Source organism: Liolophura sinensis, chromosome 1, assembly GCF_032854445.1.
Source record: "Liolophura sinensis isolate JHLJ2023 chromosome 1, CUHK_Ljap_v2, whole genome shotgun sequence".
Lineage (NCBI taxonomy): Eukaryota > Metazoa > Mollusca > Polyplacophora > Chitonida > Chitonidae > Liolophura > Liolophura sinensis.
This window is the reverse complement of record NC_088295.1, coordinates 84,670,283-84,686,176: the sequence shown is the minus strand read 5'-3', so window position 1 is coordinate 84,686,176 and position 15,894 is coordinate 84,670,283. Positions and strand designations below refer to the sequence as shown.

Below are 15,894 nucleotides of genomic sequence, written 5' to 3'. Positions count from 1 at the left end.
CACAGACCATTCCTGAGTGGTTGGAGCTCTTCAACGTTAGGAGGCTGTAAAGCTAATGTCAGGTGGTCCTTTGCAACCAGAGTCATGGAGAGCAGACGATATTTTCAAAGAGTCATTACAGCATTAATTCTACAAGTTACAGTATCAATATGTGATACCTATGTGACATCAGCGATGATAGACTTGACAGGTCTTTGGACTGTCATGAATTCTGGTTCAAGTAAGTTCGTGACAAATGTTTTTGGCTAAGAACTCCCTGAGCCATATAATCATAAATCACATAAACTTTACAAGTGTCATAAACGATATTTAGACTTGAATGGAAGGTGTACCAAGTATTTTTATATACCACTGTACAATGATGTTAGAATTGATTACATTTATGGATCTGTTTCTGCAGCATGTTCTAGAACTTGTGACCTCTTTGCTTGGTTCCGTTATCTGTATGTCGTGCAGTCTTGATCTTGATAAGAGACTTCATTACTACTTCATTCCAGAGTGGACAAAGGCGAAAGGAGATAAAACACCTTTGTAGCACAGATAAAACCAACCTGGTAACACATATTAGCAGTTATAAATTATCAGTCTCAACGGGATTGTCTTAATCTGCACAGCTATGTCTGCATTGCCATACACTATATATACACTGTAGTATCCAGTAGACCTACCTGCAATATTAGTTGTCTAATTTATGTTTACAAGTCTGTGATCGCTGTGAGTTCAAGTTCAGATCATGCTGGCTTCCTCTTTGGTTGTTCATGGGATTATCTGACAATAACATGTGAATGGTTGTGGGTTTCCCTTGGCCCGGGCTCTGCCTGGTTTCCTCACACCATAATGCTGGCCACCATTGCATAAGAGAAATATTCTTCAGTCCGACATGAAGTGCTGATCAAATAAATCCAATATAATATGTTTACATGTCTACTTGATAAATGTATAATGTGTTTATTAAGGTATCAATTTTCAATTCATAGTAACAGTATGATTAAGCGGCTCACCCTAAGGGAAGAAATTACAGTGGTGAGGAAATGTAATATGATTTCCTGTGTATTATATTAACTTTCTGCTTATAGATGGAACACTATTTACTGTACAAGGAAAAGTTCCTGGGAACATGTATACTGCTCTTTTGTCTAACAAAAGAATTGTAGACCCATATTACATGTATAATGATGACCATTATCGATGGATTCCAAGAGAAAATTGGACATACCAAAAAACTTTTCAAGGTACTTGACTGATATTTATGAAATACAATTTATATATTAAAGCTGCCCTCAAGATATATTAAATTTTCTTTATCTTTACCAACATATTGATCACAGTCCATGCATGGCCAATGGATTAACAAAAGAAAAATATATATTAATGGTAGGTTCGTTAAGTATTCAGTATTTGTTTATGTTTACAGTATTAATAGTTATGTTTAAAACATGTTTGACATAGTTCCACCATTAGAAAAAAAATTCTTAAAACCTTTCAGGCCATCCTTTAAAAAATCTTTGTTAGATATAATCAAGGAAAGTAAGGTTGGATGGTAGGGAATTCTTTTTGTGTTTTTGTTCTTTTATTCTGCCTAATGAAAACGATTTGAGATTTAAAAGAAATTAACATGGGAACAGAGGAAACAAATACCAGTTAAAATGTACATGTAAGAGTAAAGCCCTTTTTTGGAGGGTGACTTAGGTTATGTCTGACATATGTTTTTAATGATTGCCCAATCCATTTGTAGCTAATTGCCTAATATTACTGAAATTGTTTTCTCTTTATCTGTGTGCTGCAGTTTCATCAGACATATATACCAAGAGCAGAGTTATTTTATCTTGTGATGGGTTAGACACCATAGCCACAATCAAAGTTAATGGACAGGTGGTGGGAAAGTCTTCTAATATGTTTGTCAAATATGACTTTGACATCAAATCTGCCCTGAAGGTAAGGTTATACCTGTAAAATCTTATTTTGGCTTGAATGACACATATTAGTATTTGTTTCCAGTCATATTTTGTACAACTCTTTTCCATTGTTAAATTGTTCATGCTTTCTTATTTATTGAGACATATGCCACGCTACATACAGCTGAATTGCTCTTCTCAGTTTGAAAAGTCGAGTTCATGAAATAAATTTGCTCCATAAATGTGTGCAGTTGAGACATACTGAACAAATTTATAACATGCAAACATTTATATATTTTAACACATTACACATCAATATTAATAGACTAACTAGCATCTCTTCATGATGTTCTCGTCTTAGTTCTCATATTCATATTTTTCAGCTTGGTGTTAATGAAATTAGAGTCGAGTTTCAGTCAGCGATTGAATATGCAGCTCAGAAAGCCTCAGCAATGCCCCACGTAATCCCACCCAAATGCTCCAACCCGGCTCAGCATGGAGAATGTCACGTGAATATGATACGGAAAGAGCAGTGTTCCTTCAGCTGGGACTGGGGACCTTCCTTTCCTACACAGGGAATATGGCAAGTTGAAAAATGGCTAACATTGTGACAAGAGTTCTTTCTCAGTGATTGAAGATATCTCGATCCCTTTAACAAATTGCTGTTATCTTATTGTTGAACCATAAGTACTTTTTTCATGTATATTCTTTGAACAAATATATCACTACAAAGCCATGTTACATCCCTGGAAGACTTACTGGTCTACCTTCCACCAAAATGATATGCCTGATTTGACTGATTGATGTTTAATGCTATTATCAAGAAGTTTTCACTTATATGGCAGTGGTCAGGTTTACTGGAGTACTCCAAGTAAACCACAAACCTTTGCTAGGTGCCTGACAAAGGACCTGGTGTAGTAAGATTTCATTGAATGGCATTTAGAAGTTAAGTTGGATAACAAAACAAATATATGGATCACACCTTCTATTTTCTCAACGAGCAACATTTCAGTATAGGTAATAATACTGTTTTCAAGCATAATTACCAATTTTTTACAGCGATGGGTATTTAAGGAAAGGTTAAGTTGTTGATTTCAACAATATAACAATAGATGAATCGTGCATTAGACAAAGCATACATCAGTTATACAATAGACATTGACATCTGTTGGCAAAGGTGTCAGTCAGAATAGGTGTTAGTCTAGGTTCTGTCTGCTATGGTAAGCCATGGAATCAGCCCCGGTGCAAGAATCTATGCACCTCAAGAATCAAAGCAGACTATAGCTGTTAGTGACAGCTGCTGACCAGTGGATTAGCTTGGATTGAAAACTGCCAGTCCATTATCACAGCCCTTCAGGCTGAGATACCACAAACATAAGTACACAAACTTACAGGTATTGTCGGCAAATGTCCGCCAAGCTTGACCTAAGTTTTTGTCAAAATGCGTGTCCTGGCTGTTCGTCTGCGACAGCCTCACAAGAGGGCTTGTGCCTAGGCATTAGCAAGCAGACAGCTTTATTATCCTGTCACAAATTTTTTTTACCTCCATGGTTCAGTGAAGCCAGTGGCATCAAACCTTCGGTTGAGTAAAAAATTACCTTCTGGATACATGTATAAACAGTTCCAATCACCACCTAGTTAATTTTGTTTTAAATTAAATTATAATAAAGTCGGGGTGATCAGTCTTTCGTGAATTTATTTACATTGCCCAGCATGATGAACGTTGACAGTTCAAACATATAAAACAGAAACTACATGTATTTTCAACACTATCCTGTTTTGGACATTGATTTGGTGTTATGCAGTCACATACGTCAGAACCACAGGCATTTATGCGCTTACAAAGCCTGCCTCCGCTGCTCACGGTTAGTACATACTGTTAGTAAATACCATAGTTCTGTGGGTAGGCCACCTACAGCGAGTTTTCATCCGCCCGTCTTTTAACCCGTTTTCAGAATTATTCCCTGTCTGCTTGGAAAAATTACCAGCCCAAAAGAAGGGTGGACAGGTCGCTGGCTAAGACTTTGCTACTGACACTCTTAACTTAAGACCATTTCTTTCTTTGGTTCTGTTTACTCCTGTTTTCCTGTTATATGGAAAGCATGCAACTTATAAAGCTCCAAATATGCACTGATGCATTGTTTAGGTCATAAAATCAAAAAATGGTGTAGCCTACTCCAGTCACAGTGAAATGTCTTTTTGTATTAGACACTGGAGAGTGGGAACAATCACTGCACCACAAATATGGCTTGGGCACGCCATTAAACACCAGTCAGTTGAATAAAATATTGTGAAAATTTTTTGACTATTATGTGAAACAATGGTCCGATAAATAAATCATATTTATTTCATTTCTAACAGGAAAAACATAAGTATTGTGGCCTTTGATACAGCTGTGGTTGAAGCACTGACAGCTGAAACTTGGCAGGGTAAGAAATGACATACAGTCTTTGTTTGTCTTGCTCTGGTTCTTCAGATGCATGTGAAGTCTGTTAGTATGTGCATTCGAGTTGGTAGAATATAAAATACATATGTTGGGATACATTTGGTAAATTTGAAGGATCAATGTTCACATGTTGGAGTAGGTTTTATTATAGTACAGCTTGTTTCAAATATTTTGTTTTTGTTTTCATCAGAGAAATCATTAATATGCATGTTAAGATGTATATATTTTGTTATCCAGGTAGTGGTGCAGATTCCTGGGTTCTGACTGTTGAAGTATTCTTCCAGGCACACAGTCCATCTCCAGTCTCAGGGGTTCTCCAGTTAACGATGCAGGGGACATCACTCCACAATTCAGTCCCACTTACTTTAACCACAGGCAAATCGCAGGTCTCGCTTAACTACACTCTGTCCAATGTAAGTATGTATATGTTCCCTATATACTGTATATCTTCTGAATATACATTCTTTACCAAAATACCCAATTGACTCTTTGCAGATCTTAATTATAACAAAATGTAACCTCTCTGATAAAGGGCCAACTGCCTGCCATAGACTCAGTGATGTAGCAATTAATATATTTGAATATTATGAATTGATAGTTCAACCCTTTTAACTCATTAATTTTTAGATTGTAATTATCTGTCAATATTATTTGTCTTTAATATTTGCTTAATGATACAAATTGCTGAATAACTGAAAATGTATTGTAATTACTGATAATTTCAAAATTTAAAAGCGGATTTGTGGTTTTGTGTTTGACAGGTTAGTGCCTGGTGGCCTAATGGGTATGGCAGTCAGCCCCTGTACAATCTGAAGGCTGTGTTCACTTCAGGTTCTGAAGTCTCCAGTAAGGCAGTACGAGTAGGATTCAGAACTGTGGAGCTTGTCCAGGACCCCATACCTAATGCCACTGGTAATAACTTCACTACTATCAGTACACATTAGGCTACAAATGTTGGGTGTAACCCAACCCTATTACAAGAATTAGGGTAGGTTAGTAGAGAAATCTTTTCTTTTGATTCTGGCCACTTGATCAGTTACATCTGTCATGAATGAGCAGTTTTAGGGTTAAGCAGCTTGCTAATAAATGAAGGATAGGCTGGAACTGACAAATCTTAGCAAACACAATACAGTACAAGTTGTAGTATTCTAATGTTTAAGAATTGAACAGTATTATATTCTTTTTATCACTTGATTGTTATTAAATGGTGGCCAGTTTTTCTCTGGCACATTATACATATGTCAGTGAAATACATCTGAAACACAAGACTACGCAAATATCATGATCCGTGTTGGAACAGCATATTAATGTCGCCGAGGACCCATGAACAGTGATAGCAGGGAAGCTAGACATTCCATATCCAAGGCCGTGATGGTGCCTTGTGGTTGGAGCCATGCACCAATCTGAACTTATTTTTTTGGCATAAGCATTGTGTAACCTGAACAACAACCTTAACAACCAAACATGTACAGGTGAAAAAATCCCAGATCTCATTTCTGCTTTCAGGATTGACATTTTACTTCAAAGTGAATGGTGTACCAATCTTCATGAAAGGTTCTAACTGGATCCCAGCTGACAGCTTCCAGGACCGAGTGACTGTGGACCGGTACAGAGATCTACTCGGGTCTGCCAGACTCACCCACATGAACTGTCTTAGGGTCTGGGGAGGAGGGGTAAGCCTTGTAGATTCAGTTAAAATGTATACAGCGCATATGTACAATGTATTGTGGGGTATTGTGAAATGGGAGAGAGCTGGTTATTGTCACGATTAAGGTTTTTCTGTTTAGCTCCTCCATGTATGCTTTAAGGATAGCATGCTCATACATGTTTTTTCTAATTCTTCTGAAATTTGGGACAGATATTGGTAGTGTTGAAAGTAGAATATTACATTTCTTTACCTGCCTTTTGAAGAAGTAAAGATATCAGTATGTTGTTCATTAGATGGTGTAACCATGTGAGAAAAAATAATCTCAGTATTCCTGCTAGAATTACATATATATATTGGCTAAAATGAGAAGACCAGGTGTTCCAAAATTTAGAAGAAATAAAGTATGGCATAAAAGTGTAGCTTTTTTGTCCAGATCTTGGGCATTTAGATGTATCACTACTTATTTTTTTTTTGGGCAGTTTTACTAACTGCACAATCAGGTAAACTGCCAAAACTTTCTTAATGCTTAGTTAATAATTAAGATCAGTATCTTTACATTTTCTTTTCTTCCGATGTTCATCAGTACTTTATATTACTTTATGTTATGTTCATGATTTTATTATAAGATAATATACACTTGGTTACTTGGGAACCACTGCTAAGCAGTGTTAGTGTGCAATGCTACAATTTCTCCTTTAAGAAAAAATATTACAAGACAAAAACACATACTATAAATACTTACATACCATCTCAGTTCAGCATTGAGATAGATGTGTCCATATGTATCCTTGTAATCCAGTGATGTGGCAACACCAACTAAGGATTACATGGATTGATTCATCTGACTGTCAGGAAATGATTATTGTGAACTTAATATTTTATTATGACCCAGAGTTGTGCTGTTTTCTCACCTAGATATATGAGAATGATGAGTTCTATGACATCGCTGATGAGCTGGGGATTATGATCTGGCAGGATTTCATGTTTGCTGTGGCACTGTACCCAGCTGACGCAGACTTCCTCACCCTAGTCAAAGGGGAGATAACCCATCAAGTAAGTCAGTGTTTGTGTACCAGGGTGTATGTATGTTTTTGAAAGAAAAAAAAAGGCCTTAAAATTTGCTTCTCATTCACAGGTCAGCTCAGATGAGATTGTGAACTGTGAATCTTTCTGGATTAAGGAGAAACTTTATAAGCACATCATGTTTCTAAATGAATTTTTATGTTTTTAAGCATGAAAAAAGTCTTTTCTTCGCTGTGAAAAATTAAGTGGACAAAAACATAACAACATGTTTTATAAAACTTACCCTACTGAGCTTTACTTTTTTGTTTGTCTGTTAAGGTGCGAAGGCTTAAATCACATCCCTCCATTTTGTTGTGGGCTGGAAACAATGAAAATGAAAAAGCTCTGGCACAAAACTGGTTTGTTTTTAACCCTGTATAAAAAGTGACCATTTATGATGATAAGTGAACAGTGATTTATATGTAGTGGCTAGACCAATACATAACCTTATGCAAGATGTTTTACGCAAAATGTTGAATACTTTAATTTGTGTAGGAAATGTCACAGCAAAACATGGCGCAAGATCCTAGAGCTCTCTTGAGCATAGTGGGTAAAGTTTTTACATCATTCAAGTTGAATACCTTCAAAAATCAGTATGTTTATTTCCTTACTTTTGCTTAGACAGGAACAGATGTTATAGCTCAAGTAAGCAAGCACTCTCCCTTCTTGGCTTCACTAGGTTTGGCACTCAGTCTGAATTTGACCTGTACAAGAAGGAATATATAGATCTGTACATCAACACTATAGCACCTATTGTACAGAGAGAGGACCCGTCTCGCCCTTATGTGAGCTCCAGTCCATCTAATGGGAAGGAAACTGAGAAAGAGGGGTGGATTGCCAAAGATCCTGGTGACTGGCATTACGGAGATGGTAATATGAAATTATAATATTTGTGTTCATGTATATCCATCAGGGGGGACCACTTTTGTCATCCTGAATAAGATGTACAAAAATGGCTTGTCTTTTACTTGTTATCCACCTGCATTAGCAATTAGCTTGTCTGTCTTTCTGTTTGTCCATGTGTTTATAATCATTACCTTGCCAGGATTTTGATTGGATTTTTTTGAAATTTTGTGGGCATGACAGATTTTTGGACTATTTGGGTTGCACCTCATCAGTTATTGCCAAAGCTATTGCCCTTTAAACATGGAATTGGTGCTTGTAGATAGGGAATGCTTGTTACAGTTGTATGCTTGCCGCACAATGCTGATATATGTAGCGTGTCCAATTCCTGCTCTCCACTTCTGTGTCTTTTTTATTTATATATATTTTTTATGAATTTTTTTCTCACAGAACACTTCTATGACTACTTATCTGACTTGTGGGACGTAAGCAAGTTTCCTATTTTGAGATTTGCCTCTGAGTATGGAATCCAGTCCTGGCCCTCATTAGAAACTCTCTCCAAGGTGTCAGAGCCATCTCAGTGGGACTACTGGTCTGATTGGTGCGCTCACAGGCAGCATCATCCCATGGGTGTGGTACAGTCTTATGTAGTTGACAAACAGTCAAATCATTGACTGGTTGTCATGTATACGTATGGTTCTCTTGATGTTAAATTTATATCTTATGATATAAATAAGTCATGGCTCACTAACTAAAGCAAACAACACACAACATACCAAATTCCAAATAATTTTATAGATAAATAATTATGTTATAGATTTAATGATGAAACAACACTGTATTTCACCTGAAGTTTGGAAAGTAAAAATGCACTTTCAGAAGCACATAAAGGCCTGAAAATGATACTTTTGATGCCAACACTTCAGTTTTTCCAAAAAAAACAAAAACACTAATGTGGCCCTAAAACTGTAAAAGGTGGATGAATCAGTCAGAATCAAGCAAAATGTCACTTGAAAACTGTTAAACTTTAGGTGAAATACAGTACTTAAGAAAACAGCCAATTTATAAAGAGTTTTATATGAACATAAAGCTAAATGAGATAAATACTCAATGTTAAACAAGATGCTGCTGGCTAGAATGTCCTCAGCACTTGAGATGGCTTCCGTGGTATGCATGTGCATGTATAAGCAGAAAGAAGGATATTCTATATTGACAAGTTCCTGAATGTACTCATCACAGGGATTCAGGTTCCAGTTGAAAAGTAATTCATTACCAGGGCCAGGCAGATTTTTTTCTGTGTGTATGTGTGTTTTTTTTACCTTTAGGAAATGTGGAAATGATGAGTGAAATCATTAGACATTTCAGTCTGACCTTTAATCCTGATAAAAAGCAGAGATTTGAAGACACCATATATCTTACTCAGGTGAGTCTAGAGTGCTTTAAAATTCCAAGTAGATTTCCTTGGAGTGTGCTATATATATATGTCATGAAGTGAGCCCAGGCAGTGTCCAGTAAGCTTGGTTTAATATACATTTAGTTTCCTTCTAGGCATTTTTCACTCATAAATCGTGCCAGTTATGTGTTTATGCTGTGAAGGTGCTTGTTCTTCAATAGTTTGATGGATCATGTCTTGGTGGAGGTAATCTCAGACAGGGTATTTGTCCTGTCTCCATTATTTTCTTTGTATTGCTTTCTTAGCCTGATGGTTACTTTCCAAAAATGTGTGGTTTATTGTGGGTATGCAGGTGTCTTCCACCTGTGAAAATAATGGCCTTTGTATCAAAGTATTCTTGTTTGCAGTTTTAAACACCATTCAGTCAGTCACTCATTCATACAATTGCTGGCCATTTACATTCATCATGTATACTGGTATATTCACCAGTACTGTTATTCTTTAGCTTTTGGGGTGCTTCTAATGTATTGAGAATTTCATAACAAGCTTGAAGTTGAAAATGAAATCAGTGATTTATCCACTGTGAATGAAGGTGTGCAAAACTTTCTACAGTTTACCCTATTTCTTCTAATTGTTAGGACAGATAGTAGTAGTGTTGAAGGCATAGAATTACGTTTTACTCCCAGTCATTTTGAAAAGTAAAGATATGAATATGTTGCTCATATAAATGGACTAACCATGTGAATAAAAAGAAACAAAATATCCGTGACACATCTACAGGTATATTGGCTACAAAGAGAAGACCAGGTGTCCCAAGAATTAGGGTATTCTCAGCCAGCTCATTTGAGTCTCGCCTTTTAATCTGTTTTTTAGAAACTTCTTATTTTCCTGTTTCAGATAAATCAGGCGATGAGCATTCGTTGGGAGACAGAGCATTACAGGCGCTGGCAGAGTCAGCTGGTGGACAGCTATGGTTTAACTATGGGGGCCTTGTACTGGCAGCTAAATGATATCTGGCAAGCACCCACCTGGGCCTCCATAGGTGAATTTATATTTATTTATTTGATTGTTTTTTTATGCCGTACTCAAGAATATTTCAATTAGACGACGGTGGCCCACATTATGGTGGAAGCCTTGCGAAAACCTGTCTGCAGGTAGCTGGCAGACCTCACATAAGTTTGTTTTGTACTCATCTGCTGTCGTGTCCCTTTTTTATCAGTTTGGTCTCATGGCTTTTTCTCATGGTCTGTTTCAGAGTATGGAGGAAAATGGAAGATGCTGCATTACTATGCCAAAAGATTCTTTGCCCCAAACTTGATTTCCCCATATCTGGATGGTAACATCTTCAAAGTATACATGGTTGTTGACAAGCTGCCAGCTGACCTAGGGGAACGTTCAGGGCCTGTGCAGACCAAAACTACCTTCAGTCATCGAAAGATTGGTGACAAGCTGGGTTACCAGGTACATCACAGTGTTCTACACATGGACCAGCCTGTTAGCAGCCCCCAAGGGGAGGATACCCTGTACATCCGCATGATGTCCTGGGGGAGCCTCACTCCTCTCTATACATGGAAACAGAGCTTTACTGTAAGTCTACATACAACTATGTTCTCTTATGCTCCTTTAGAATGGGGACATTTTATTCCATGTCTGTCTGGGTGTGTCAGTTTGTTTGTGTTCAATATTATTACCATTAAGTTTGGTTTTTCTATGTTGAGTAGTTCGGGAGATATACATATACGTACCTTCTCAATAATTACAGACACTTGCTAATTGAGACACATTGAAAGTAAGCGGAGAAGTCTCCCAAGAAACACAGTGACATCGCCGTGCCAGCTGGCCCAAAGGCCGGAGTAAAGGCCTACCCTGGCCTGTAAAGCCAGCCTTTCCTGACAGCTTGTACAAGGCAACTCACAATGTCATTTTTAAGTATAGGTGCTTGTTTAATAAAAGAAAAAGATAAAAATATTGATACTGGAACATCAATCTAGTGAAAATATATCTTTGTTATTTCTCTTCCTAAAACACTCACCATGCTGTTTTCCGGGTAGTGTTCTACAAACTACGCTATCCAGTATTTAAAGTCAGTGGTTTTATGGCATTATTTACAGGAAAGCATTCAATGCCTCGCTGCATTAGGCTTTATATTAGCATGATTGTCTTGAATCTACCAACTGCTTGTCTTCCTCCCCACTCGTGAACATGGATGATTGCTGTTTGATCATTGAAATAATAATCCTGCCTTGCTTAAGTGGGATAAATACCCATGACGATACAGCACACATGTCAATTTGAAGGCAGACTCCATTTATTACAGACCACTTGTCTACTTTAGCGGGAACATAACATAAATCTGACTGCTGAGTCTCAATGAGGAGGGGGAGGGGGTACACTCTCTTCAAACTTTTTTTAAAAAGATAGTTTGCAACATATTACCGCGGGCATTTCAAGAAAAAGTTAGTAATGCATGTACATTCATGTATGTATGTCATTAAATTAGCTAAAGCGGCTTCAAACTTTACCATACAAGTGCCTTCCAATCCCACTGATATACGTACCAGACAACCTTGAGAGAATATCGAGCTCTGAGGAGTACGTTTTGCTGTGGATGGCGTGGGTAATTTCACAGAAAATATATAAACAATGTTCGTTCAGAAAACAAAGTTGCAGACACAAATAAATGTCTTAAAAAAAGAGGAATTGTCGAATTCCCATCTAAAGGTATGCTCAAAAGTTATGAATGATGCACGGTATGACATGGCCCCAGTAAATACATTACCACGTACCTCAACACCCATCCCTCGGAAACCTCACTCAGTTCATTCGAACTTCAATTAAACTGACATATCTCAACAAACTTCTCAGTTGAATGTGGGTCAGGCAAAATATGCAGTGTGTATGTTGATTGCAAAAATCAAGACTCCATGCACAACACCCACTTTAGGTACTGGTTTTACAAATTACTACCAGATAACAAGCTCACAACAAAAAGCATGATTAAAATATTATAGAAATTCACAGCTTGTATGTATCCCACTGATAATATATTTTTAAGGAACTTTCCCAAATCATTGACAGGCTTACAGGTACATAAAATGGCTAATGAATGAAGAATTATCTACTGAGAAAAAACTTTTGAACCAGGGTTTATTTTTAATATGGCAATAAAAGACTTTAAATAGGGCTTTATCAGCAGAAGCCAGCACCGGATGCCTCTGGCCAAATCAAGAGTCCCATGAATGGATGCGAGCTATTAACATTGGTATTCTTAATTAGATTCCAAGCCAAGATTTCCTCGTATTTGGGCAAACATGCATTACACAATACAGAATTCAACACTGAGTGCACTCTGAGTGCACTCTGACAACTGTCCAAGCCTGGTATGCCTGGAAATGTTTGTCCGTTTCTGGCCGACATGCATAAAGTATGTCACACCACATATTAAGGCTGATATTTTGGGCTCGGGAATATTGTGAAATAAGTAAGTAGCTGTGTATATGTGTCAGACTACTCCAAACTTTGATTTTCTGTAAGAAAGGCTTGTATCGAGTCGTGTCGCTGTCGCTTGTCTCTCCAGGATGACAAATAATAAGCTTTCAAATTTCGAGAACCACATGTTTTGACGACATCATGTATATCCAACCAGAGATTCTATTTGCCACTGATACAAGCGAAAATTCGAGAAACATCTGTTTTTCTACAATTTCGTAGTTTATATAGGTCTACCAATGTGTGCAGAGTTTTAAACAACATTGACATTGTTGAAAAGCAGTTGTCCAATCACACAAAAAGAGAAATCTTTTCAAAACCCGGCAGTGTCTTGCCATACTGGTGAGGCTTACTGAGATGTGACGGAAATGTGAACTACTGTCACTGGTTGTCTACTGGTAATGCTCTACTCCCCACAGAGAGTGTACGAGTTAAGAAAACAGCCCCTGCAAGGCATCATGGTATACATTTTCTAAAAATGGGTCAGAAATTATTGAGAACATACGGTTTGAACTTTTGAAAGTGCAAAGAATAAAAATCCTAACAGTGTCAATAGGTATCCAGGTTGGATGGTGTGGAAGCTTAAATAAAACACCACTTTTAAGGTAAGCATCATCAGTACGACATATACATCGTAACATTCGTCTTGTTAACCTACACTCAACAATATTTTGTGCAAGTACCTGTTGTATTGTTCTCTATGGATGGATCAGAACCCAGAAGGTAATTACCAGTCTGTATGATATACCTGAGATTATGGTGGCTAATAAGGACAGGTTAAACTGCTATTACAGGACCAACTATATTAGTTTATATCAACCATTTTGCCAACCTTACCAATTGACTGATTGACATACTAATAATCACCACACCCACTGATTCTACTGACTTGAAGGGTTAACTTGTTAGGTAAGACGACAGCATCATCAGCGGTCAACATCAACTGCCTGACATAGTATTTTGTCTGAGAGATGCAGTTATAATCCAATCATTCTGATTGACAGCTGGGATCAGTCAGTTAGTAGGGACATTGAAAGCATTTTAACTTATACAGAGAATACATGTAATATTGAAATAATCTGTAATTTCATGGTAAATAATAACGTTAACAGTTAATTAAACTTAAAGTGATTCTCTTAGATGAGCAGTTTCTGGCCTTAATTTTACCTCTCCGAAAGGGGTTGGCCTGTTTCCTAAACTTTTCGCATGTGAAATGGCAACTTTTAATGTGGTTTATACACCTTTTTATCTTGACTTGGAGACAAAACTACATTGGATGTGTTGCCCAAATTTAAGGCTTCACAAAAAGTATAATATCATCGGCCTGCACAGAGTAATGCTCTCAGAATATGCTTGGATAAACACCATGCAAAATTGTTAAAGAAATACACTCTGTTTTGCCAGTGTTTTTTCTCTGTGTGCTTGCCTCTTTGCTTGCTTTGTCTGTCTGTGGGTCTGTTTGTCTATCTATCTATTTACAAAAAAGTTATTCATGGAATGCAGAGTATTGTCCTTTTATGTTTTGGGGCAGGAATTAATATATTTAAGTGTGGTTAAGGTTTTATTCATGTATATTTAGTACCTTACAGGAATGTGTTAATAATGACCATGAATATTTCAGCTAAACTCTACCTCAGACCTGGTGTTTGAGGCTGACCTTGCAGACATGCTGACCACATCTAAGTGTCCAGCAGGAACTGGCTGTGTTCTCTTCCTCTATGTAAACGACTTGGAGACCGGTCCAGATACTTGGTTCCCTCTGTCATCATTTAGCGAAGCTTCCCTTAAGGCTGCCAACATACAGGTTAGTGTATGTTATATTTGGCACAGGTGCCCTACAGCTCTACTTGACATATGAGTTATGTCTTCAAGGGGGTCTATTTAGGAATGATGCAAACTGGTACTCTAAAACAGATATGTGTAATAAGTCTTGTAAGAACAGATTTTTGGGGGGAAATGCAGTGAAATTTCTGTGCATTCCCAGAGTTCTTGCTTTTAAATGTTGTGATGACGTAGAAGTTATTTTTGTGTGTTTTGTCAGGGATCTTATTAGTTGTGACTATCAGTTTTATCAGGCCATTGGTTGATCAAATTTCCGACCCTCCTTTAACATCAGAGATTAATAAACTGGGGTCCTATATGCTTGCTAGGTAAAAAGTCTGTCATAGGTATTTTTGTGTGTCATGTGGTATGTAATGTTTATGCCTCATATGTTTGTAGATTACCAGCTTGACCCCAACTTCTCAGAGCTCCTCCACTTTTAACCTGACGTTGAGCACTGACAATATGGCTGCTTTTGTTTGGTTAGAGGCCACAGGAATCCCTGGGACTTTTTTGGACAATGGATTTCTCTTTGCTACTCCCACAGTCAACATAACCTTTACTGCAAAAGAAAATGTAGACCCGGCTGCTTTGAAAGAGGCTATTAAAATAAAATCACTTGTAGATATTTATAAGTATTGAGCACGATGGGAATTGATGACCTTAATTTTACCACCTAATTACCAGCTTTTGGTAAAATATGCTACAGTTACTCCATGAAATGCTGTATCAAGATTAATCGGTGAAGGGAAACTCTTATATAAGAAATCTTATTAATTATCGTTTGTTATTCTTCCACAATTGAGCTGCAGCACTCAACAGTGAAACCAATATTGGAGTAAATTGTTCAGTTATGCTTTCAAACACAAATGCTTTGCATAAATGTTAATTATGAAGTGTAAATTATTCTTGTGATTGAAATAATTTACATGTGCTCTACCTCTACAGCGGATAAATTTTCTTCCAAATAAAACCATGTGCCAACACATTCATTATTGGTGTCAGTGCATTTATTCTTTGATTTCTTCACAAGTGACATTGTTTTTTCTTCAGTATTTTGAGTTTTCATTCTTCATCAGATACTATCATATTTCATTTAAGAAATCTGCAAGATGCTGGTGTTCTGTTTGCCTTTATGGTTGTTTGTCAACTTTTTTGACTTTCCTATTTTTCTGATTGTGTGTATGTATCTTTCAGTGACGAAAATTTTCGAACACACTTCCATACTCATTTATAGTATTTGCATATGTTCAACTTGTTACATTTGTATTAATGCTGTGGAAAAGTTCATGCACAC

The 15,894-nt window shown here is 37.2% G+C and overlaps 1 protein-coding gene across 1 annotated transcript; it reads left to right on the top strand.

Annotated features, from left to right (window-relative positions):
• Positions 1-84: 84 nt before the first annotated feature.
• LOC135461893 (beta-mannosidase-like) lies at positions 85-15,579 on the top strand. Its single transcript, XM_064739170.1, has 17 exons — positions 85-220; positions 1,077-1,232; positions 1,787-1,935; positions 2,279-2,478; positions 4,257-4,324; positions 4,579-4,754; positions 5,103-5,253; positions 5,848-6,014; positions 6,905-7,042; positions 7,331-7,410; positions 7,731-7,921; positions 8,345-8,524; positions 9,220-9,317; positions 10,185-10,329; positions 10,543-10,874; positions 14,398-14,580; positions 14,997-15,579. The coding sequence occupies exons 1-17, from the start codon at positions 85-87 to the stop codon at positions 15,237-15,239; spliced, it is 2,793 nt and encodes a 930-aa protein (XP_064595240.1). The 3' UTR covers positions 15,240-15,579.
• Positions 15,580-15,894: the final 315 nt, after the last annotated feature.